This window comes from Propithecus coquereli, unplaced genomic scaffold (assembly GCF_000956105.1).
Source record: "Propithecus coquereli isolate 6110/MARCELLA unplaced genomic scaffold, Pcoq_1.0 Scaffold224, whole genome shotgun sequence".
NCBI lineage: Eukaryota > Metazoa > Chordata > Mammalia > Primates > Indriidae > Propithecus > Propithecus coquereli.
The window spans coordinates 2,417,310-2,441,800 of record NW_012147634.1 but is presented as its reverse complement, the minus strand read 5'-3'; the positions used below and the strand labels follow the sequence as shown (position 1 = coordinate 2,441,800).

General features: G+C 35.4%; 1 protein-coding gene across 1 annotated transcript in view; it reads right to left on the bottom strand.

Annotated features, from left to right (window-relative positions):
- Positions 1 to 24,491, bottom strand: part of ADAMTS19 (ADAM metallopeptidase with thrombospondin type 1 motif, 19) — a 238,790-nt gene that overhangs the window by 30,362 nt on the left and 183,937 nt on the right. The window contains exons 17-19 of the mRNA XM_012645041.1: positions 16,761 to 16,918; positions 12,640 to 12,793; positions 1,242 to 1,377 (exon numbers count right to left, since the gene is read on the bottom strand). Of these exons, the coding sequence (XP_012500495.1) occupies positions 1,242 to 1,377; positions 12,640 to 12,793; positions 16,761 to 16,918 (448 nt within the window). The remainder of the gene's footprint in view (positions 1 to 1,241; positions 1,378 to 12,639; positions 12,794 to 16,760; positions 16,919 to 24,491) is intronic.

Genomic DNA, 24,491 nt, shown 5'->3' with positions numbered 1-24,491 from the left:
AAAAGTTACTTTTCTATTCCTTGTGAAAACTGCTCAAAATAAGAACTAAAATATGTTCTAATGAGAGAAAATATTTTTATATTTTAGAATTTATCTAATTTGGAATGATCTCATTTCCTTACTTCTAAGAGGCCTGCTTCTTACAAAGCTATTTACTACTATATCAATCTATCTTACATTTGGCACATAGAGTGCCATTGGGCCATCTGGTGACTTTTCCATTAAGTGTGAATGGAAATTAGACTGTTTCTTACCGGGTTGGAGAAAGAGAAAAGGCAGAAGTAAAGGTTGTTCTCTGCCAGTAAGTCTTGGAAAGTTTTCCTGTGATGACCCTTAATAATTCCCCGTGTCCATTCTTCCTTTCCGATATTTCGGTTAACCTCACTAACATCACTTCACGGGGGTTCAAAATACACTACCTCCCTTTCCAAAGGAAGGGAGATAATAATCTCTAATAAAAAGACTTCCAGCCTCCAGCTGCAAAAATTTCTCACTCAGAAATGTACTGACCTTTTAAAACTATTCATTTTACCAAGTCATTATTGAGGCATTTCCCCCCAAGATATCTAAGGTCAGTGAATGAACAATAAATGGCGTGGATTATACACTCTGCTCCTTCGCAGACCAAGTTTTGAAGCGAGAAATATGCTCTAGCGCTTAAATCCAGCTCATTCAAGATTCCTGATGTACAAAAAAAATCCATGGTTCTTTCATCAAAATGGAAAAAACATATGGCATATAAAATGGTGTTTTGAAATATTTTAAGAAATTATTTCACACAAGATAATTAAAGATTGTAATGTCTACTGAAGTGGATAGGGAAAGTAAAAGAGAATACTTAGGAAGAGTTGTAACAATAAGGATCCAGGTTCTTTAGCTGACAGGGCAAAGGCCAAAGCACTGTCTCTATATCTGCCCGTCATTGAATGGGAAGGACCCCAAGATGCGACTACAGGTAGCAACGATTCCTCAGGTTCCCCCCGATTACTATGCTGCATCATGAGAAAGTCGTAGCAGTTCACACGCTTACGGAGTTAGGCTGAAAAGCATTCACCCAGGAAGGGGCCAGGTACATAATCATTATTTAACACATATTAATATACTTTTCTCTATTGCTCATCCTTTTATATATCATTCTTCCCCCCAATTCTTTTAGAGACACATATTTGCCCGGCGGTAGCATTGTTAGAGCAGGAATGCAAAAGATAGGAAAAGTTTTATCATCTCTGGAATTGGGTTACCTCGTTTGACATGGTTGTTCGTTACATTTTCGAATCTGTGGCTCTGGCTTGGTTAAATATTTGCATTTCTTGTTGTCCACAATGCTGATATTTTTGCTCATGATTTTTGTGCAGGACACTGTTGTCTTCCTCTCTCCTGAAAAGAGCAAATAAACATATAAAGAAATGTTATTATAGGCCTTTATGTAATGGATTTAGGAGGTGGTCATAGGCTTGTTATACTTTTCAAAGATACTCTAAACAAATTTTAGGTTAGATCAATGAAGATGATATTATTTATAATTTACACAATAAAATGTACCTGTAGGCTTAAAGAAGATGAATAATAATTTTTTTCTTGTTAGAAATTAAATGACAAGTCTTATATATGAAGTTATTATGGCAACATAACTTACAAGATATTAACTGAAGATATCTTTGTAAAGGATTGTGGCCATCTTTTAGCATTAAGTGGTTGAAAGCTGTATTTGCATAATACATTAGGAGTCCAATCTCCCTAATGGGCCTTCCTGAAAGCACATAAACATGCATATAAACATGCATGCGCATTTTGTCATTTGGTTGTACATCATCAGCACTCTACAGTGAGTTATGGGAATTACGCTTATTTTGAGTATAACTCAGACCTTTATTCTTATCACCTGTGATGAAGACCCCAAGAATTCTAGAAAGCTTTACTCCTAAATGATTGTCATCTTCTGTAAGAAAAGCCATGGGACTCTTACCACCTTTCACCAGATTTCAAAAAACTGACTTTTCTACTTTCTCTAGTATGGTAAAGTCTGGTTACAGGAGGTACAAATGACAATGTGCATGCTGTATTCACTTGGCTTACGGCCGTGTAAACACACTTTCTGGACAAGACTTCTACCATTCATCTTACACTTAAAAAATCTAGTAAATATGTGCTAATTTCTGTTTCTTTTTATAAAAGTCTTATATATAAATTTCCCATGAGTATAAAAAGATAAACATCTGTATAAGATTTAAGAATCTAATTTAATTTATTGTTTGACATTATAAAATAATCAAATCAGCCAGCAAGCTTAAAGCCAGATAAGTCATGACGGATTAAGAAGAAATCACAAGTCTTCTGGGTCACTATTGAACGGCCGCTTAGTTAGGGTCCTTGGACTGTCATGCAACGATAATTAGGAAGCTCAGAGCATTCGTGCTGGTCATGCCAAACACGAAAGGCTGGGCTGGTGGCAGAGAGGTCATTCTGTCATTCAATTATAAGAAGGGAAGGCTAGCACCAGGAATGAGAAAAGAAGGGATGTAGAGAGAAAGGTACTTTGAATAATTTTCTAGTATCTCTTACTCTGGTTTGAGAGCGGAGTGGAAAGAGACCATGAGGTGGCCAAGCAGAAGGCGAAAGAACAGCTATAGGTTTGGGGTCTTTCCTTCATTTCCCTCAGCAACTCTGAGTATAGTCCCACCACAATTTGTAGTATAAAAACATACCTACATCTATAATACAGATATGTGTGGATTAAATAATAATTATATCTGCGATCACTGCATATCATGTTATTAAAACCACTTAGACCTTTAGTTTATCTTCTAACAGAGACAACACAATGTCAGCCAAATTATTGCTTTTCTGGGTAATCCCAGAGCACTGGTGGATTGCAATTTATTCTCCGGGAGCTCGATGCAGGATAATTGAGTGTCGGGTAGGTAACTCGCCCTTTTCCTGGAGTGGGAGGAAGTATGCCTCCTACCAGAATCCTACGGCACTCTACAAGTGTGCACTAGTGGGCCAAACGTGGGGCGGGCCTTGAGACAGACATCCGATAATATGTTAAAAGGTGCCTCTCAGGACAGATGTATTAGAGAAAAATCATTGCCTCTAGGCAGATGAACTAGAGAACAGCCCTCCTTCCGCACGCAGGCAGCCTTGCAGCAGGAGCATGACTCGGCGCATGAGGCCCGCGCCGCGTGGCAGCCCCGAGGCCGAGCGCCCTGCGCAGTGCGCCCGCCGCGCGCAGCCCTCTCCTCCAGGGCGCAGTGTGGCATCGGCCTTAGTCGCATAGTGCTCAAACACACAATAACTTCAAATAATTTTCGAATAAACTACTAGGGAAACAGGTATGACTTATTATATTCATTTTCTCACATAGAGAAACAGGCCTTTCAAGGTAGGAGTTACCCAAATGTAAAAATTTGGGACAGAATTTTGGTCAATTTCCTCCTAGTTTCCTATGCTTCAGGGGCTCCTTTATGACCTGATAAATATATCAATAGATATTATGTATAATGTGTATGTATTATTTCTATGTGATTATTATACATAGCTAAAAGTAGGATTAAAATAAATGTTACTTTTATGAAGTATAAATGTTAGTGCTAAAGTCTGATTTGAAGCCTTCATAGTCATAAAGCTCTTTTTTACAGAATAAGTATAGTTGCATAAACTAATTTAAATGATGGCATTTTGCCAACTACAACACAAAAAAGTGACAAATAGATAATATTCAGAACACTTCTGCTGAACATATATGTAGTCACAGAATAAATTACTCAGGGCTAGTTTTACTGCATTTTTTTTCTTTCCTCAGAAAATATCTAACCTTAGTTATGTTAGCCCAGAGCTAATATATTGAGCTATTGAAAAGAAAATCTTTTAAGTATAAATATTCATATATAAAAAGGATTATAGGTATTGGCATCATTTTAGGAGCACCTTAGTGGTGCTCTAAGAAAATATGAAGGCATGTGAGTATGAATTGGGACACTTCCATTTACATTGTAAGCAAAGACTTTCACATCTTAAGTTTTTTGGCACGTAGGAGAAGCTTAGCCCTGATTTTTTTTTTTTTTGTTAATTTCATTGAATAAAAACAATAGAATCAGGAAAAAAAATGTATTGCTCAGCTACAGACTTATTATGCCTATGAAAACACAACTAAGATCCTAAAGTCATATGGAAACATTATTGAGTTTTTCTTTTATATATTTTTATGTCCCAGCCAACATAGGAAATTTCCATTCTTGCATCTAATAGCAGTATCTACAATGTATCCAATAGCGTGGCACCTGGGGACAAAGAGAAAGTGATGAAGCAACTGGCCTCCTGCCTGACCGTGAGGGCTGTAGGCCGTCGACAGAGTGTTACTTGCTTTATGGCGATTAACTTCACCTCTGGGTCATTCCCATTAAATCAGTCTGGGGAAATCTGTTTGGAGGTTTTAAATACAATTATACATAAAGTAAAATGACAATTATGCATTCATCCCTTTGCCAAATTAAAAAATCTGAAAATAAAAGGTATATTTTATTTACTTACTTTGTGCTTTGAAGAAAATTTAACAAAGACTAGACATTATATTCAGTGAACCTTCTTTTCCAGTTTCATGGATAAGCTGACATTTTTTCATGCTCTGTATTTAACCCATAAAATGGATATTTTTAATATAAAACTATATCCTAGCGAGATAGATCATATTTTTAGAATTTGCATCATAAATGCTGAAACACATTCTTGGGGATGGGTTCAGTGTTTTAATGTGCATAATTGAAGTTCTTTTATATTATTGAACATTCCAAATTTTTAAATTAAGTTGTTAAACTCTATAAGGCAGAGACTATATATATACATTTTAAATATATATATATTCTAAATATATATACACATACACACACATATATCTAAAAATTTGTCTTCAGAATTTTCTTTTAAAATTTTTACAAATTTTCCATTAAACTAACATTGGCCAGTAAGCGTGAGAACCAAAAGTAAATACACATTAATGAGGATGAAGGACTTCTCTCTGAGCAGGTCTTAGAGCTTTGTAAAATGCTGATTATTTTTTATACATACATTTATTTGATTTGGACAACTTCTAAAATCATGTCATGCCATTTACCTCCCAGCCATTCTCTTTTACATTTCTATAAAATATTATTCCCTCAGGATGTGGGATGGGTTTTAAAATGCTTATTTCATTGGTTATTTGAATGAAAAAAATATTTTTCATTGTTCACACACCCTATATCTAATCTAATTTGATCTTGCCATTCCTATGCATACAACTATTTTAATGGGATCCCCTAACTTTCAAGTTAAATTTAACTTGAATGCTAGTGTAACAGCCAAGAACCTTCATGAACTGGTTTTCTTCCTATTGTTCTTATCAAATCACTTTCCACTCCCCAATCCTCATATTTTATACCCTAGTAATAAACATTATCACTAACCCCAGTGCCTTTGCACCTACATATATCTCTGGAAAGTTTTCTATATCTTCTTTATCACTCTGCATGGTGATTTTATTATTATTTGACCCCCACTAGATGTACTGTGAGTTGTCTTAAAGCAGGAAGTATTCATCTCTAGACCACCAGCAATAGTGGGTACACAGTCAGTACCTGTAAAGGAATGAATGAGTGAAATGTGAGCATGTAATTCAAGTTCTCAGTATTTTGTGTACTAAGAAGTTGATCTCAATATTATGTTTCATAAAATGGTGAAAAAAATCATTTGCAAACTAAATGACCAATTATGGGGAATACATATCAATGGCAAATCCAGTTTATGGATTAGAATTTAGGTATTAAAAATCAAGTTTATGTAGAATCTATGTTGATATAAAATGTTTTTATTCCATTAAGAAAAAAGAATATGCAATTTTAATGAGTATTATTGAAATTGAATAATGCAGAGAATAAAATAAATTCTGGTGCATTTTCTTCGGCAAATAATGTTTATTTTGGTATATGCATAGTACCTTTAAAATGTAAAAACCGGAAAAATGGCACCCTTAAAAAAGTCTTTCCTGTCAAATATATTCTGGAGGGTTTGAAAAAGTACTGGTGTTTATAGACCGAGATGCTGTCCTCGACTTGGTCTCAAGGCTTGGATGTCTCCTTACAATCTGGACGTGGACAAGGAGAGCGGTGTCAAGAGGTTCCCACAATGTAACACTGAGGGCATGATAGGCATAAGCTAGATGAATTTGGACTAAGGTAAAGAATGAGAAATATTGGCTTCCCCACCCCCTTCAAATTGGATCTACTTAGGATTTCCTAAAAGCATGTTTAATTCTTCATTTGTTTCAAAAGCGGTTATTGAATTTTTGGGTGCCCGTTCTATTTTGTTTCATTCATCTATCCCTTAGAGCAACATAAATACTAGAGTAATGCAACTAATGCTGACTCCACGCACACCCCTCGAATATTATGGAATGATACATCTCTAATGCCTCTGAAGACCAAGATAATTTAAAACAGGTCTTTAATATCAAAAAGAACCTTGTAGCAAACTGATCCATGCTTCTGAGGTGCCAAAGTAAATTTAAAACATTTCTTCAAATATAGTTTAGATGCTTTAGAACTCTAATGCAAAGTAAACATTTATTTTACAAACATGTTTTAAGATGTTTGAAAATAAAAGGACTCATTTCAATGGTCAATGCTGAGATACAAAATGATTTACTGATTCACGTATTTCTAGAGTTATCATTAGATTTTGAAAAGAGTGTGATGAAATGTGTATGATAATTCATGGACATGAGTTAAACGATGAGAAAAATTTACTCATGATCACCAGTCTTTATTAGATATTTTAAGACAATATTCCTTTTAAAAGAGAAAATGTTCACATTTTAGGCTTTTCATATCTTGTAATAACTGGCACTAACAAATTAATATAAATGCACAATAAATTAAGTTTAATTTGATTTACCATTTTAGACTCAGTTTGAGATACTTATGTAAAAGATCATTATGATAAAAATTTAGCTAGAAAGCGCTAGGTGTCTTTTTAAAATTTCTTTTTCTCACTTATTGCAGTATTGGAAATTTAATAGTTTACAACAGAATTAGAAAAATAACTTATCTCAAACACTGAATTTTATACTGCCCTGTGATACTTTATTTGCTCTTATTTAACATATTTGTGTGAAGTAAAATAGTACTATAATTATTCCTTTTTGCTGTTGAAGATAAGTTTTGCATGAATCTGTTTCCAATGCTCTATGCTTTGAACTTACTCTCATTTATTTCATGAATATGCTGAAAGATTACGAAGCTCTTTCTGGCTGTAAAATCAATGATATGAAATCAGAAACAATGTGATCCTTAAAATCCTGTTTATCCACTTTATTTATGAAGTGCAAAGGAAAATAATATCCAAAAGCCCAGAAATATTTTGGCATTGAAATGAATATGTACCCTATTAACATAGAGATAATTGAAAATTGTTGGCTAAACACAATGGGACAGAGTTAGAAGAGAAGTCTATTCAAGCACAAATCACATAGGAGTTGTTTATCATTACAACGATTATTTTACAAAATTGGCCATTTGAAATAAAAATAAGAACATATCTAAATTCTTATTTAACAGAATACAATAAAACAATCCTAAATATTCTCTAGGGCACACTCTCTATTTTGTGGAAAGAAACGGTACTAAGTCTCCTGAGCTGCTCTTGCAGGCGGAGTGAGGAGGAGACGAACTCTGGAGTCCTGGACTCCAACCTCGGCTCCACCCTAATGGGCCATGTGACCTCGGGAAGTCACTCGATCTCTTTTTTCCCATGTTGATAATTAAGAAGTCATGTTTAAGAAAACGTAATATTCCTTCTGACTCTGAAACTAAGAGACTTTACAGTCAACCTCTATTACTTAGGATTTAACAATTGGTAAAACACATTTTAGTAAGTAATTAATGTGACTTTGGGAAAAATTTTTAGCCCTGAACAATTTGCTTCTTCAAACCGAAGACTGACAAATTCTGTATATCTAACTACTTCTGATGCAGCTTCTATTAGACCGCAATTGCAGAAGAAGGATTAAAACAATGACGATAATAAAATTTACTGGGCAAGAATTTTCCTGTCTAGAGTTTTAAATGCAAAGAGATTTCAATGAACTGTCGGCCTCTCCATCACTTCTCTCCTCAGTGGCCCACCGCTGCCACCGGATGGACGGGGCTCCTCGGGGGACTGCGCCGGTGACGAAGGATCTCATCTGAGTCACACTAAAGGGAAAACTGTAACTGTGCACGTTTTCATTTAGAGAGTGTTTGCTTCCGTTTTGTTTTTCATTCCCGTGGAGGACGTGAAGCAGAGCCCCATGGGAGACGGGCCTGTCGCCAGTGACGGACGGCGCCGCAGAGGAGCAGGACTTTGGGTGGCTTTGGGAGAATTAGCAGGAGAAAACAGGAGGAGAGAGAAGCTCACGTTACGCAGTTAACAGCAATATGGAGGCCCAGGGAGAAATGTGGCCACAGAAAATTTCCTTGTGGCAAGAATGACTGATAACATTTTTTAAATTAAGGGAATGATTTCAAATCTTTTTGCTGTAATGACCCTATATCCTCAGGAGCAAAGTGAGCTCCGACCTAGCTCATCCCTCACCTGCCCCTACGCTGCCTTTGCTCTGGAGACCCCAGAGGGCCGAGTGCTCCCAGAGTCAGGTGGGAGCCCCAAAGCTCTGAGTGCTTTGGCAAAGGCTGCTCCTCCCCAGCCTCTGCTCCTCTGAATGATCCCGGCATCTTCTTTGTCCTGACGACATGGTTTCTCACTTTCCCTGCAGCCTTCATTGCTTTGTTGTGCCCCAGTTCCTTTGGATCTAGAGCTGGTGTGGGTGACCCTGCTCCCCACTGCCTCTACCAGAGCTCCCCCTTTTCTTCTTCCTATACCACCAGCTTTGGCTCAGACTATGCATGCATTACCCTTCTTGCTGTGGTCACTCCTTCTCTTTAAGATTTTAGCTCCTAGCTTATTGTTGTTTTTAATGACATTGTTCCTGGCACAATTCTTAGAATTACAACATCTATTTGAATGATTCTTTCAACACCCAGTCCTCTCAGTCTTGGCCCTCTTCTCTTCCCAACAGTCTTGCTATTCGCTTTATTTAAGTCACTAACTCCCCTGGTCATTTTATTACCAATAACTATAACCACTCCATAACTCAGCTCTATTTTCTGATATCATCTCCAATATTTCCAGCCCTTTAGTGCCCAAAGTCTAGCAATTCTTTCCCTTTAGCACCCTCAGTCTAACTATTTTTAAACCACTCCAAGTCCCATAATCCATCAATCCTACCACCTTTGTAACTGTCTTTCTAGCTCCCTATATCCTTCCTCCTTATACAACTAAATTCCATGGTTCACCATTTTCAACTGCTTAGGTACAACCTCGGGTCAAGCACTCACTCCTCTCTTATTTTATCATACTCACCTGGCAATTTCCAAACGTGCTGCACAAGTGCACCTGCATGCTGTACATGGCGGGAGGGTGACACACCATCATGAGGATTGGTGCCTTCCTAAATTCGTGACCGTTAACTTCAAAGGGGCCATTAGTCCACACAATCAAAATACATGTACCCATTCCATTCATTCTTATTCTCTAAGTGACTGCTTCATATCTTCCCTCTCTTCAAATCTCCAATAATCTTTTTACCACCCTTACTCTTAGAAAGATCACCTTTGTTGAGAAAATAGATGAAACCAGAAGAGTATCATTACAAGCTCCCAACACTTACCTTTTCCCCTGTTACTAGTGATGGGCTGTCCATATTTTTGCCAAAAACCAACTTCACCATCCCATCCCATCTGGATATCACTCCAGCCATTTCTTGCTCTCCCCTTTGCACCACTAGTTTCCTGTTCTATTCTAGAAAATGCACTTGGCAAACAATTGTGTGTAATTTTTCCTATCAAAAACAACAACAACAAACTCCTTTGACTCATAGCCCCTCTAGCCACTGCCATATTTCTGTTTTTTTCCTTTCAGTGGTATTTCCTGAATTACCTAAGAGTCAATTTCTCCAATTTTTCTACTATTTTGTTTTGAATCCATCCACTTAATCTTTTGAGCCAAACACTTCATTAAAATTAATTTTTACAGAATCATCATTGACTTTCAAGTTTTAAATATAATAAATATAATTTATTTTAAAATATAATATATTTTCATGTAGTAGTCAATTCTCAGTCCACATTATTTTTTGTTAATACTTATTAGCAGCTTTTGGTACAGCTGACCTTTCCCTCCTTCTTGTCACACTCTCTCCACTTGCCTCTCAGGAGAACACTCTCTGCTGCGTGTTTCTTCTGCTATGTTGTTATCTACTCATCTTCATCTGCTTTCCTGGCTTCTCATCTCTCCAAACTCTGAATGGTGGAGTACTCCAGGTCTCAGTCCTCTAACTGCTTCTTTCTTCACTCACTCCCTTGGTGACTTCATCTAGTCTCAGCATTTTAAAATATCATCCATGCGCTGTTTACCTCTAGCCTACTACTCTCTCCTGAATGCCACACTCAGACATCCAACTGCTTACTGTGCATCATGATTGGGTGTCCACTGGGTATCTCAGATCAAACTCCCTCCTAGTCCTGCTACTGTGCAGACTATTTTATGTAAGTCAGTGGTGACGTCATCCTGCCAGTTGCTTAGCAAGGCCCGTCACAGTCACCCTTGGCATCTCTCTTTCCCTCATGCTCCTCATCTAATCTATGAACCTAATGTATTAGTTCTACTTTCAGAATATATGCAGAACCTGCCCACTTCCCCATCCTCCGTTGCTACCACAGTGGCCCAGCTGCTACCATCTCGTCCCTGGATTACCATAGGAGCCTCCCGCCTGATCTCTCTGCTTCTATCCTTTTCCTCCAGTCTACTCTCACAACTCAGAAGCAGAAATAACTTTTTAAAACATAAGCCAGAATAAGTCACTCCTCTCTTTAAACCTTCCACCAAGCATCCCTCATCACTCAGAGTAAAGAAGCAAGCTATGAGCACTCTTGCTATCCTCGAGCATGCCAGCTCCACTCCGGCCTCGGTGCCTTTGCCTACAACTCTCTGCCCAGGCACCCCTGTAGCCGGTGCCCGCCCACACTCACTGCAGCGTTTTCATCAGCACCACTTCTCGTTAAGGCTGTGCTGACCACCGTATTTAAAACTGTGCCTACTCCCTCTCGTCTTTACAACCCCTATTTATTTTCCCTCCTTGCTTTATTTTTATCCAGAGTACTTATCCTAATTTGATACTATCATATATTACTTATTTGTATGTTTATTTTCTGTCTCCCTCTCCGTTAAACACAATTCCCCAAATCCAGTCTCTTTCTGCACTTTCCCTACTTCTACTGCAGCAACATTTAGGCTACACGTGTCAACAATTTCTTTGCTCAGAAAACAATCTAAATGGTTCATGTCTTTGCATAAATCAGTTTATACTATATACGCAATATATGTATATATAATTAGATTTTCATGTAATACAATATGTCTCCCTTCAGCCCTAGGAGGAATCTGTTAATACAAAGCCATAGATAATTAGGGGAAATGAGAACAGAAATAATACACTTCTTATACATACGGATACAAATGGAAGCTGGACATCTCATGACCTGGGATCTTACCTTGGCTTTAGTACTAAACAGTTCTACGAGCACTGACAATCTATTTATCTTGCGGAACACAGTTGTCTTACTGGTACAATAAATGTGCAGAATTTAGTGATTTCCTAGTCTCACATTTTATACTGAACTAATTTTGTTCTTTTGCCTCCTCAACCTCTAATACAAAAACAAAAATTAAAAAAAAACAAAAACCTTAAAGCACAATTTCAGGATTTAAATTTCTACATTTATTAAAAACAGTGGCACACTTAAAAATAGAAAATTAAAGGAATTGAGGAATTACATGTTCTGCGTACAGTTGGCCTTCTGTATCCTGGGTTTTGCATCCATGGATTCAACCAACCAAGGATCAAAACCTTCAGATTTGGAAGGCTGACTGTAGGTATTTTCCATCCCATGGTTGGTTGAATCCACGGATGCAGAACCCACGGGTACAGAGGGCTGACTGTGCTACACCATTTTATATCACGAGCACGAGCATCTGGGAATTGTGGTATTCATGTGGGCCTCAGGCCCAATCCCTCTCAGATACAAAAAGCCAACTTTATTTAGCATAAGTTTTCAGACAACAGAGAAGCAAACTCAACGCGGCTCTGTCAAAGAACCTTTACATTCAATTCAGGTCTGCAACTCTTATGGGCAGGTGGACTTGAAATTTAGACATTTTAAGGTTTCATAAGAGTAATACAGCACGTATATATATTACATAACAATCTGAACGGTGTCTGAGGAAGGCCCTGTAAACGAATATACTAGTATTTATGCAATGCGACGTGTCATCATAGTAAGTGAGATACGTAACAACTCTAAATGCTTTTCTTTTTCCAGTTCAAGTCAGATTTAGCCACAAAGTAGTTCAGGCGTTTAGCTATGAAACATGTCATACTAAAGTTTCAGTTTCCAATCTTTTATGGATTTTGGATCCATTGCAGATTAGGAATTTGGGATCTGTCTTAATTATCAATGGTTAATCAGAAAACAATTGATGTTTTGGAAAGATAAATATTCAAAAATCCTTCACCTCCTCCACACGTGGCATCGCAGTCTTCCCAGCCCGTGTGGGTCCACATGAAGAGGGGCTCAGGTGCTTTAGAGCTCTGGTTCTCTGGAACAGGGTCTGACGGGATAGTGTACTCATAGTGAAGACCGTAATTCTGATCCTGAAACAGGAGCACCTGCAGTGTATAAAAATGATCAAGGCAGATGGATCAAACCAGAGTACATTCAGTGTGAAGAATCAAACTAAGCATACTAATAACTTAAAACACTTGTTGCACAGTGTGCATGTGAGTTTTTGTTGTTGTTAAAATATACTTCTCTCTTTCTCTTTTTTTTTTTGTTTTTTAGAAACAAGGTTCCACTGTGTCGCTCAGGCTGCAGTGCAGAGTGCAAACAGAGCTCACAGTAACCTGGAACTCCTGTGCTCCAGCAATCTTCCTTCCTCAGCCTCCCAAGTAACTGGGACTACAGGCATGACGTGATATCATTCGTAAATGTTGATATTGTCATGCTTTTGAAAATATTAGAGCTGCATACTTACCTCCACGCTAAAGACATCATGAAGAAAAGCTCATCTGAATGAAGTCAGGGATAACAAATCATTTTCTTTCAATCTGATGGACTAGACAGTTTCCCAAAGGCTGGTACGTGTATAAGATAACTTTAGTGGTGGGTGGGGACGAGTGGAAGCAGGAATATGTGTCCTATCTAATGTCAACATACCACCCACGATGTAATATCAAATGCAGACTTTCCACTCATATAAAAAGAAAAGATGGACAGGAAGCCCCTGAGCCAACAGAGGAAGAGAATGGAAGACTTTGGGGATCATTCCACTCTGTAAGGACAGCGAACTTCTAAGCTAACTGGCTGATAGGAATTTAATACCATGTATGCTTATAGTTAACCTTTATTTCTGGCAAGGTTACTGATTTTCCATTTGTAGTCAAAATTATTTACTTTGAAAATAAATTTATGTTAAAATGAAATTTTAAGAAATATTAATTTAATAACTGTACAGTTACATACATCTATGTAAATAGTCTGATAAAACATAAAGGATATATGGGAATTACTGAACCATGGGCCACACTGAACTGAAGTATAAGCAGGAACCACGTCTGTTTTGCTCTCTGCTAGTACCCAGTGCCAAGATCAGAACTGGATCATCATGGCCGCTTATACACACATGTACATATGTAAGAAAAAAAGAGTGAATGAGAATATACATCTTTTTACGAGTCTATTTTCAGAAAATATATCAAACTATTCCCTGAAATATATCACTTCTATGATCCGAGGATCTACGGAAAGAATCTATATAATACCATGTGATACAAAAAAAATATATATGTAAATTTTTAAATTTTACTAAATTTTACTAAATGATTAAGTAAATTTACTAAATTTACTAAATGATTAGCTTTGTCCATATGTAAGCTGTATCTAGGTAGTTGTAATGATAGGTAATGCAGAGTGAATGAAATAAAATTTAAATGGGCCCAAGGTTAAGTGTCTGAGCATTTCTGTTATATTTTCTTTATTTCTTTTTCTCAAGATTTTGTTCCACATTATCAACAGAACTTCTAAGATATATTTTGATGCATGAATTGGGGAACTAGTGTGTTGCCTTTATAAAACAACTATAGTTTTTAAGTTCTTTAAGTTCACAAAGGCGTAACATTCTGAGTACTAATTCTAAATACATCACAGTGATTATTTTGGCTTAAATGTCTCATTTGATGTTGCCAATTATAAGTGACTTTCAGCTTAATGAGTTTAAAGGAAGAGAGTTTAAATGAGCTTTAAAAAAATGAGTTTGTTTATGGTTATAACCAGACTACTACATAGTTTCTAAATTGATAAAATGAACATATACATAACATCTATTTGCCAACTTATTCAATTATGTAAAAATGTGCCTACATTTCCTAATAAACTACCTTTTCATTAATAGAACTTTAGATTGTCCTTGAATATCTAATACTACTTAAAATAGAGACATTGGCTACAAAACCATTAGCTTTTTCTGAAACCATTTGAATTTGGCAGTATTCTTTGCAAAAAGGAAAGTGTGACTGTGCCACAGCTGAGGGCACATTGCAGCATGGCGGCAGAAGGTATTGCCTTTCCAAATTCAGTACCAGCTTTCAATCTGCAATAGTCATCAAAGAAAATATCTTAGAAGTACAGTTTCCCTTGGATTACTGGATAAATCCAGGTCACATAGATGCCTTCTTTTAGACATAGTTCACTGACTTTAACTATGCTTCATGCTTCCAGGAAAAACCTTGGTAATTACCAGTCAGATTAGGATTCTGCAGCAAGGAAACTCCCAGCGCCCAACGCCACGGTCTCACGTGGACTGTTTTAAGATTTTGAATTAGAAGCTCAGTAAAAAAGCTCAGGTCGTGTTCCATTTTTAAAAAGTAGGTTATGCTTATTAATACATAAGGCAGACAACATGATGACATTTTTTGCAACACAATCATTAAAAATATGTTTGCTGATGATAATGCTGTTATTATAAGTGACCCAATCATGAAATGAGCCAGATGTGGTTCATGCAGTATTTGTTCAGTCATTTTTCTCTCTCTAGATGGCATAAAGCATAGAGTGGCATTTCCAATTGAAATTTAATAATAGGGTCCAAAGGAATTTTGGTGAGATGCACAAAATAATTATTCATAGTGTATGTATATTTATGACCCAAGGCTGTTTGGTACAATGAACTTGGATCTAAGCTTTCTATCAGAGAGGGAGCAAGAAGAGTGAACAACACCTGGTTTATTCACAGCTAATAACTTATTGGATAACACTGGGCACATTGCTTGACTTTCTCATACTTAGTCCATTTTAATCTATAAAACGGAGTGGTAATAATACATATTACACATGATTATTGTGAGGATTAAATGCTGTAATGAGGTAAAGCAGTTTTGGACAGTGTCTGATACTTAGTGCTCAACGAATGGTGATATCATTAAGGTCTGGGACAGAAGGTACAGACAACACTCACCTTGCTCCCTTTATTCCTGTTGGTAAAGCATATCGATTGCAGTTATGTAAAACTTTGTAATTAAATTTGTGGTTTGTGGGCCAATAGCAGTAGCATCGTGTGAGAGCTGGTTAGAAACACTGATCTCAGATCCCACCCCAAACCAAAAGAATCAGAATGTGCATTTTAACAAGAACCCAAGGTAATTTGCAAGCACATTAAAGTACGAGAAGGAAATGGGCCAATATGGGATGTGAACCTCTGGCTTCTGGACTAGCAAAACACATGTCTTCAATTTTGAAGACAAACTCAGCTTAAATTGTGTGGTGATATTAAATAATGTGGCACACCATGCCCCAAATAAACAGTCAGTCGATCGTGTTTTAGAGTTGTTTTATGTGTGGACTTAAGCATGTGTTGAAGTGTTTGAATTTTAGACTTCTTGCCACTAGGATGGAAAACTCACCCCAGCTGTGTATTCAGTCCTCTGAGTCCTGTGACATCAACACTAACTGCCATGATCAAAGTCAAAAGGGACACGTGGACCTGCTACCAGCCTGGACAGAGTCCCATCGTCCTGATTCTTCCCCTCCAAACTCTATACAACTCATATCTAGTCTTTTACTACTTGGTACAGAAACTCATCATCCCAAATATTCAAATTTTCATAATTCTTTATAGGAATCCATTAATCTAGTAACAAAATACAATAAGGTAATTGGGAGCATTATTAGATATATTTATCAAATTATTTCCCCCAAGCAAAATAACATTTTATCGAAGGATTTCTATGCAAATTCAGACAACGGTCATTTCATAGTACTCTTTTTATAGATATCACTCTGGTTAGTAAATGTATGCTTTTAGAAAAAAGGGGTTTCTTAGGATTCCCTAATAATGCATCTGTACTTTGAGTCTGTGAATTCTCTGAAACACCTAGTTCCTCTTGTAATAATTCCTGTTATTAGACATCATGATTTTAAACACGTTTAAAAAACCTTGAAAACCAATTTCTTAAATAATTTTAAATGTCTATCACTTAAATTTCCAATTCAAGTTTGGAAAAAAAGATTAGAAAAGATGCAGTTGGAATGTCGTTTGCCATGGGAAGTTGGTTACGCAGTTATCGATTCACTGTCGCGTACCAGGAGATGTAAAGGTGCTGTAGTAGGACCTTTGGCAGAGATCTTCTCCCAGAGGCCTCGTCTTACATAATGAACAGTAGTTCCGGCTAAATCGAAGGCTCCAGAGTGTTCGATCTTCCAGTCACTATTAATAGACTGTTTGCCAGCATCCCGGAGCGCTATAAAGAGATTCAAAAATATCAAGAGTATTATCAAGTCGGCATTGTTGGTCAACATCCTTTCATACTGCTTAGTTAAAAGCATTCCATTCATTTATAAACTAATGGGGCAGCATTCTCTGGTGTAAAACTTGAGGCATCTCTTTTCAGGAAATGTTCACGGTCATGGCAAATTCCAGAGTTCTCCTTTTGTCCTGAAGCTGTCCACAATTACACAGCCACATTCATCTTGGCCTCCTGAAACTTCCTTGGACACTTGATGTCTGTACCCCTTATTTTGGCCCTTAGTCATTTACTCCTTAACACATTACTATGTTAAGGCCGCGTGTATCTGTCTAGCCCATCCAATGACCGTGTGAGCACCGTGAGTACTGGCGCTGTATCTCACACGTGTTTTGTATCTCCTATGTCCATCCGGAAAAGTACGCAATTAAAGAAGGGTCATTAAACAGCATGTTAACTAACAGATTAACTGGCAGAGTCATATGCATTACAAAACAATTCAAAGATAACACATTGGTTTTAAAACAGACTCAGATGTTGGTTTTTAACATTTCCTCTTTGTGATTAGCTATTAACGAGAATGGAAGATAAATACTACTTCTTACCTATAAACAGCCAGCATTTGTATGGGATTTTACAAAATAACTTTGTTTATATATTTTTTTTTCTTTTTTGAGCTGATCACTATTATTTATATAAGACTCATGACATAGAAGTGAAATGTTATGGTTATCATTTTAAATTAAAGATTTCTTTTTATTTTCCTCCAAAAGGGTTTTTTTAAATTTGAACCTTTAGAATTCCCCATACAACTTTATTCTCTTTCCAAAAGACAGGTATGTGAAGATTCACTGAAAGCTTTTATGTCAAAATTATATGAAAATACTTTGATAACTTAAGCTGATAAATCTTGCTAATTATTATTGAAGCTAATCTCCATTTATTGGATGTTTGAGGATTACCAAGTTTTTAAATTATTAGCAATAATATAATATTATAAGATAATATATAATATTATAAATAATATAAGATAATATAAATAATGCTTAAATAAACATACTATGCACTATGTGCATATCTGAGTATTTCCCTTGAATAAATATCAAGATTTGGAATTACAAAGGCAAATAAATATTTAAAGATTTTGAAAAACTGTTTTGAACTGATTTTCGTAAAGGTCGCTTCAAAGTGTACCCATTTCTGAACCCCTCCTTGGAAGAAACTTTTTCTCATATAACATTTAATCATGATAGAATAGTAAATTATCAAGTGTCAGCTATAACTCAAATAATAGTCAAAGTTCTGGAAATCCCAAAATGACCAATGGATCTGTTCTCTGGCCTCGTGGAACTCATATTCTAACTGGAGAACCAGACATTAAACCAGTTATGTCGCTAACTAATTATAACCTGTGGACACTTGTGCTGGAGGAGTTAGGACAGGCTTGCCTGAGGGATGTTGTTTACTGAGGAAGTTAGCTAGGGGAAATATGCGAAGCAGACAAAGAGCCTTCAAGACTGAGGGAACTGCAAATGGGAAAGGTCATGGAGTTCACTGCAGCTTGGTGGGGATCAGGAGACCAGTGTGCATGAAGCCAAACTCACTGATCCAGACCATGAGGAGAAGAGGCTGGAGAGATGAGGAACAGCTAGACATTATAGGGCTTGTTAGTATATTGAGGGTTTTCCTAAGGAAGAAAAGGTAAAACTTAAAATATTTTCAAAAATAGTATGTGAAAAATGGACTGTTGTAGGGTAAATTTAGATAGGATACGATGCTAACATAGTAGCACACCTGAAAGTAATGGTGGCTTGAATTAACACATTGATTGCTACGCTAGAAAAAAAAAATCTTTTTCCCTGGGGCCACGGTATTTTATTATGAAAATAGAATAGAAACTATGAAACTGAAACAATCCTTTCTAATTTAATGAAAAATTTGTTATTTTTTATTGTTTTCTGTGCATGAGTTATATGCAACTTGAAAAATAGTTCTTGGGGTTTCCAAGGTGAAGAGATGTGTGAGTTACATATGCTTCATGAGGCCTTGGGCTCACAACTAAGCGTGAGTTAAATACAACTCACACGGCAGTTAATGTGTTAAGGTAGTAGAGAACAACATTAAGATGTATTCAGGAGTAAAATTGATAAACATGGTGATGACTTGGTTGTCCTGGGTGAAAGGAAGTGTCAAGTATGATGCTAGGGTTCTAGGATGAGAAAACAGATGGGTTATGATGACAAATATTGAGATGGTAAAAACTATCAATAAAACATTGGTTGAGAAGAGATATCAAAAGTTTTCAATAATCTATTACATTTATAAAGGATGTCTTGTTTTATTTCTATTAAACTTGAAGATTTTTTTCACTTGCTTATTAGCTGCAAATGGATATACTTTAGACAATGCTAAACCGATAAAATAATAATTAATAATTTTGCCTAAAAGGTAAAGTATTTCCTTGTATTCCCCTAACATCTATTAAATATTTTGAGGAATCTTTTTGGCCTAAATTTGTACTGTAGTCAGTACAATCCCATTTTTTCCCCTGTATTTCAACACATTTTCAAGACACAATGATAAAGAAATATTTCCTGAAAATATCAAATAAAAATGCCTGAAAAAGACGCCATAGGGGTTGCTAGAGTATGAAATTTAGACTCAATTGGTATTTCTGACCTTCAGCAATCCCCGGAAAATGGTATACATATGTGCCTTCAAATCCACACAATTTATTAGTTTAACAGCAGCCTCACAGGAAGAATCAGCACTTTAGTTATGTGGTATTTCTTGGTTTTTATTTTTATTTAATTAATTTGAAAAATGTGCTTTTAGAAATCCTGTTTCTGGCCATGACTGAATAACTGAAGCTGCACTAGCTTTTGTACCATAAACGAACAGAAAACTAGAAGGTGTATAAAACAACTGTTCTCAGACACTGGATAACTTACAACAGAGAACTGTGATCCCTGAGAGAAGGAGAACAAATGCTATGAGCCCTGAAATTGCTTGGCTTTCTGCCTGAAGATATTTATTAATACCAGATCCCCCACTGGGAGGTAGCATCCACACAGAGGACAGATGATGAGGACACAGAGAATGGAGTTCAAACTGGCTAAAGCAGCTGGAATCTGTCTTGGGGTGTACTGGAGAAGAATCAGCTACATAGAGATAGAACTCCAGAGATCTGCAAAAGGGTTCTTTGAGCCTGTGGCCAAACACTAAACAGCAAACAAGTAGGCATGACTCCTCAAAAGGGAAAAAAGAGTAACTACCTGGGACCTCTAAATTGTACACCTGGAGCCCACATAGGGCTGCAAGACATTATGAGTTCCATGCAATCACAGTAGAGAGATCTTACTGAACACACACTCTTTAGTGGAGAACTCAGAAAGGCTACACATAAGAAATAAGGCTAACCTAGTCCTAGAGCAAAGGCTACTTTAGAACTACCCAGCAAAGCTTACAAAAAATCTCAAGATATGTAGCTGAACCAAAAAGTACTAGGTATGGGAAGAAGTCAGAAATTGTGATCTATCATAATAAGGGGAAAAAAACAGTCAATAAAATGATATCCAAGAATAATAGAGATGACAGAACTATACAAGGTACATTATAATCAAACTGCTGAAACCTAAGGACAATGTTAACAATGTTTATCTATAGAGAAAAAGGCATATTATATACAGGGTTAAAAAGATTTAAGAATGCACCGGATATACCATTAGAACTACTACAAGCCAGAAAATAATGAAATACCACATTTAGAGAGATGAAAATAAAAAATAAAACAAAACAAAACCAAAATTTAGAATTCTATAGCCAGTGAAAATATCCTTCAGACACAAAGGCAAAATCAATTTATTTTCAGACAAAGAAAATTTGTGAAATTTTGCTTGACAAAGAATGTTAGAAGATGTTCTTCAGGCTGAAATAAAATGGTTTGAGATGGAAATAGGCATTCAAATGAAGGAAAGAATACTGGGTACTGGTGAATGTATAAAAGATAAAATATTTATTCCTATTAAAACCGATAGTATAATTCACTAAAGCAAAATGATTAACATGTATTTTTGTTTTTAAAACATAAGTAAAAATAACTCATCATATGACATGTGGAATAAAATGCATAATAGCAAGGAGGGAAAAAGGAACCATGCTGTTCTAAGGAGCTCACGTTACATGTAAAGTGGTATAACATAATTCGTAAGGAGACTAATAAGGTAAAGTGCACATTGTAAATGCTAGAGCAGCCATCAAAAATATAAAACAAGAGCTATAGCTAATAAGTAAAAATAAAAATGGAATACTAAAATACATACTCAATCCAACAGAAGTCTGAGAAAGAGGAAGAAGGGAATAAAGAAGAGATGAAATAGAAAGAAAATTCAATATAATTATAATTATATTATGTTTAAATGGACTAAGGGCATTGGTCGAAAGATTGTCAGGCTAACGAAAACAAAAGATCTCATATATTCGATTTACAAAAAATGTGCTTTGAAAATACATAGGTTAAAATAAAAGGATGTGAAAAGATGTCGCATGCAACACTAATCATAAAAAAGATGGCTATATTAATATTGGACAGCACAGACTTCAGGGCAATGAATAGTTCCAGAGATAAAAGAAGGCATTTTTAAAAATGTCACTTAAATTAAATTAATTTAAATTTAAAATTTAAAATGACATATAAAATTTGTATGTCATTATGTGTAGTAGCACATCAAAATGTGTGAAGCAAAAACTGACATAATTGAAAGGAGACATATAGAAAAATCCATAATTTTAGTCAGAGATTTCAATACTTCTCTTTCCTTAATTGGTAGAGCAAGAGGAATATCAGTAAGAATATAGAAGACTTGAACCAAATAAACCTCATTGATATTTAGGGAAGATTACAGCCACAAATTATAGAATACAAATTTTTTCAAGTATAAGTGGATCATTAGCCAATATAGGCCATGAGCCACACAACAAGCCTCAATTAAAATTACACTCAGTATATTCTTGTACCACAACAGATTTAAACTAGAACTCAAAAACAAAATATCTATAAAAAATTTAAAATATTAGGAAATTAAACCATTTATAAGTAACACATGGATCAAAGTAGAAATCACAATGGTAACATGAAAATATTCTCAACCAAAAATACAACTGGAATGCAACTAAAGCAGTGTTTAAATTTTATAGCTTTAAATTGTCACATTAGGAAAGAAAAAAGAACTCAAATCCATGATCTAAGTTTTCCCATAAAATGGCAGGAAAAAAGAGCAATTTAAACTCAAAGTGAATAGAAAAAAGAAAATAGTAAAAGGCAGAAGTCAAACAGAAAATAACAATAGAGGCAATCAATAATACCAAAAGATGATTATCTCAAAAGATTATATGAATGATAGAAGTCTAGTTTGCCTGATTAAGAAAAACAGACACAAATTAATAATATAGAAATCAGAGATACAATATTGTTTTTACAGACATTATAATGTAATACGGAAATACTATAAATAATTTTAAGCCCATAGATCTGACAAGTGAAATAGATTAATTTCTTGAAGACATCAATTACCAAAACTGACACAAGAACAAGAACATCTCAATTGCCTTATATATATATTAATGAAACTAAGTTGGGATTTAAAACTTTCCCACAAAGAAAACTCTAATATTCAAATATCTAAGCAAAAATACTACCAATATTATACAAAATATACTATAATATAGAAAAGGAGGGGCACAGGTTTTTTCTAATGTACAAAAAAAGAGTTATTTTTCTTAAGGTGGATAATAAATATACATATGCTCATTTTACTGTTTCTAATTAGCTAAGGATATTTATTTGTATGTATTAAATACTCAGGAAAATTACATTTGTATATATTCTATATATGTTTATTGCAAATGTTTCTCTGAAACTATGGTTTTCATTTTTATTTTCACAATGGTGTCTTTCAAAGAGAAATGGATTTACTATTAATTAAATCCAACATATCTTTTTTTTAGGATTAGTAATTTTGAAAAGTGGTAAAGAATCATGGGTTAACACAAGGTAATGAACATTTTTTTCTTATGTTTTTTTCTAGATGTTTTAGAGTCTAGATCTCTAATCCATTCTGTGGTAATTTCTGTGTATGATGTGAGGGAGGGGCCAAGGTTCATTTTTCCATTTTTTGTTTTCTGTATAAATATGTAGCTGTTTCAGCACTGCTTGTTTAGAATGTCATTTTCTCCACTCATTATCTCAACACTTTGGTTGAAATCAGTCAAATCCATAACTGTGTTTAATTTTTCACTATGATGATGAATTTGTCAATTCTTTGTCATTTTTTGCTTTATAGCTTTGAAGCTATATTCCTGGGTCCATATAATTTTAAAATTTCAATACCTTTCCAATGAATTGAGTTCTTTTATAATTATTTTGTGGCTTAAAAAAAAAATCTCAAGCAATGTGTTTTGCTTTCATGAGAATTCCGACTTACATTATTCTTATTATTATCATTAGTTTTTTGGTTTGTATTTTTCTGGAAGAGTTTTCTATTCTTTGATGTTCAGTATTTGTGAATCTTATTTTTATATATGTCTCTTTTGAACATCACATATCTGGATTACTTTCCAAATTCAATCTGACAATTTTTATCTTTTAACTACAGATTTTAGTCTCTAAGTATTTATTAAAATTGTTGATATCTTTTGATTTATCCATGCCATCTCATTTTGTGTTCTTTTTTCCTACTTGCTGTATCTTTCTTTCATTTTCTTCTATCTTAGTTTCAATTGACTGATTATTTTAAATTACATTTCTCAAAATTATATTTGGTTCTTTAAAAGAACGTGTCTATTCAATTATATAGTCATATTCTTCATTCTTACTATGAAATCCCTCTTTTATATGTTTCAACATTTTAACCATAATTATTTTCATATTCTCTGTATATGATACAAATTTATGTCTGATTCTGCGCTTTATTGTTTTTACTATATTTTGTTCATGATGTCTATTTCCTTTTGTATTTTCTGAATTTTTTTATTATTAAATTATATTTGTTGAACTTTATAGAAGTTTTTTGAGGCCTGATTTGAAGCTGCATTCCTTCAAAAAAGATTTGCATTTGCATATGGCAGCCACTTTGGCAACCACATTAAAATAAATGTCTTGAGGATTTAGGACTTCACGGTCAGGGTAAGTTGGTGCTGCAAACCCATCTGAGGGTTTGCTTTGCCTTGCAAATACTCAGGGAAATTGATTTTTTATTTCCACCTAATACTAAAGTTAACATAGACGCTTTCTTTTTCCTTTTGTGGTACAGATTCACATCTATCTCTCCTTGGAACCGAGCTTACAGTCCTCTGGAGTTCTTGCTGTATTCAGGGTCTCCGATTAGCGTTCCCACTTTGTAAAGGCCTTAGGCTTTGTTTTCTGTCCACAGAATCCCTGGGACTCTCAAAGTCCAAACTTAGTTACCAGGATTAAGCATAAGTGGGTCTTCAGAGACAGCCTAATATTCTGGCTTCCTGTTTCCACTTTGTTTTTGGCATCTAAAGATTCCTTAATTTCTTTCCAGTTCAG